Genomic DNA, 1358 nt, shown 5'->3' with positions numbered 1-1358 from the left:
CGTGGGATAAAGTGGGAGGATGTTTGAACTCTGTTCACTTGTTTGCATGGAGTAAACTGAGAGCCCTTCTTGTGGGGAAGGAGACTCCCATCTGCTCGGTGGTGGATTTTGTACCTTTTGATTGTATTTTGGGGTTGCAGCTCGCCTCAGGAAGGTTGAAGTGTGCTCTCCAATCTTCTCTCTTGGCTCCACTCCAAATCATCAACTCCTTTGCTAAACTTCTTTCCTTTAAGCCTCCTTCTAGACGGGAGCTTTTGTAAAAAGCTGGCTGCAGTCTGCGATCTTGGCTCTGCCCCCAGCATCAGTGTCTTATGTGTATGTTCTGGACATCCACACATCCTCACTTTAATAAGTGAATGAGATTCTTTGAAGAAAAAAATGATTGTGAATGGCACCACTAGTAATTTATTTTTTTGTTTGCTTTTTTGGTTTTTGTTTTTACCATTGAAAAGCAGAAATTTAGTGCTTGAGGATCTCAAAGCATCAGTATCAGGGGACTGACCATGGGATAACATGCTGACAGAAAGGTGGTCACATGATATAGCCAGAGTTGAGATTTGGCAAAGGCAGAATCATAAATCATAAAGATAGAGTTAACAAAATAAAAAAAGATGAATGTGGTTGCCAGAAGCAGGATGGTCTGAGTGGCTTTTGCCTCGGGGGAGAATCTGTGGGAGGTGCTGAGGGTGTGAATATGCCTCACTCTCTGGCGGTGTCTGTGCAGGAGAAGGACCATGTAGACACTGGCCCCAAGCATGAGTCCCATGAACACAGCATCTGGGAAAGTCATTAGAATTGTATAAATCACAGCATAAAATGTATTATGCTTTTTAGAAGAAGAGCATAATCCAAAATTCCGGATCTGAGTAGCATTGTGACTATGCTGAAGAGCCCCTACATGTACAGGAACAAAGAGGTTTATCAGCAGGTTGGAGATCCAGCAGAGAAAGCAGGAGAAGCTGACGTTCTTCAAGGCTGCATCTTTGAGTTTCATCCACCCCCCAGTTCTAGGACTGATGATGATGGCCTGAAAACTGCTCAAGTGGCCCGTAGTGCAGAGAGAAAGTCCCCGGACCATTCTGTGGAAATAAGTGACAAGTTTACACCCCATATTTCCCAGGGTGTGTACCACTCCCCAGATAAACATTATCTGAGGGATTCCCTTGAAGAGAAGAAAGAAGACGTTGGCCACAGCCAGGTTGGTGAGGATCAGGTGTGTGGGCCTGGGTGTCTGGCCGGTGCAGGCTGTGGAGGTGTAGGTTAAGAGAAGAAAGGTGTTCCCCAGGACCCCAATCCCAGTCTGGAGCACAAACAGTAGCCTCAGGATCAAATCACCAGGAGTCATTGTCATGGGATCA

At 45.7% G+C, this 1358-nt stretch overlaps 1 protein-coding gene across 1 annotated transcript; it reads right to left on the bottom strand.

Annotated features, from left to right (window-relative positions):
* Positions 1–475: 475 nt before the first annotated feature.
* On the bottom strand, positions 476–1351 carry LOC111722493 (vomeronasal type-1 receptor 4-like). Its single transcript, XM_023508689.1, has one exon. The coding sequence runs from the start codon at positions 1349–1351 to the stop codon at positions 476–478; it is 876 nt and encodes a 291-aa protein (XP_023364457.1).
* Positions 1352–1358: the final 7 nt, after the last annotated feature.

Source organism: Otolemur garnettii, unplaced genomic scaffold (genome assembly GCF_000181295.1).
Source record: "Otolemur garnettii isolate 467f Iridium unplaced genomic scaffold, OtoGar3 scaffold00264, whole genome shotgun sequence".
In the NCBI taxonomy this organism is placed as follows: domain Eukaryota; kingdom Metazoa; phylum Chordata; class Mammalia; order Primates; family Galagidae; genus Otolemur; species Otolemur garnettii.
The sequence above is the reverse complement of the archived record's forward strand: the minus strand, read 5'-3'. Positions and strand labels throughout refer to the sequence as shown.

What these genes read in the sequence shown, in the direction of transcription:
- LOC111722493 (XM_023508689.1), bottom strand. Translation starts at nt 1,351, where the DNA reads ATGACAATGACTCCTGGTGATTTGATCCTGAGGCTACTGTTTGTGCTC.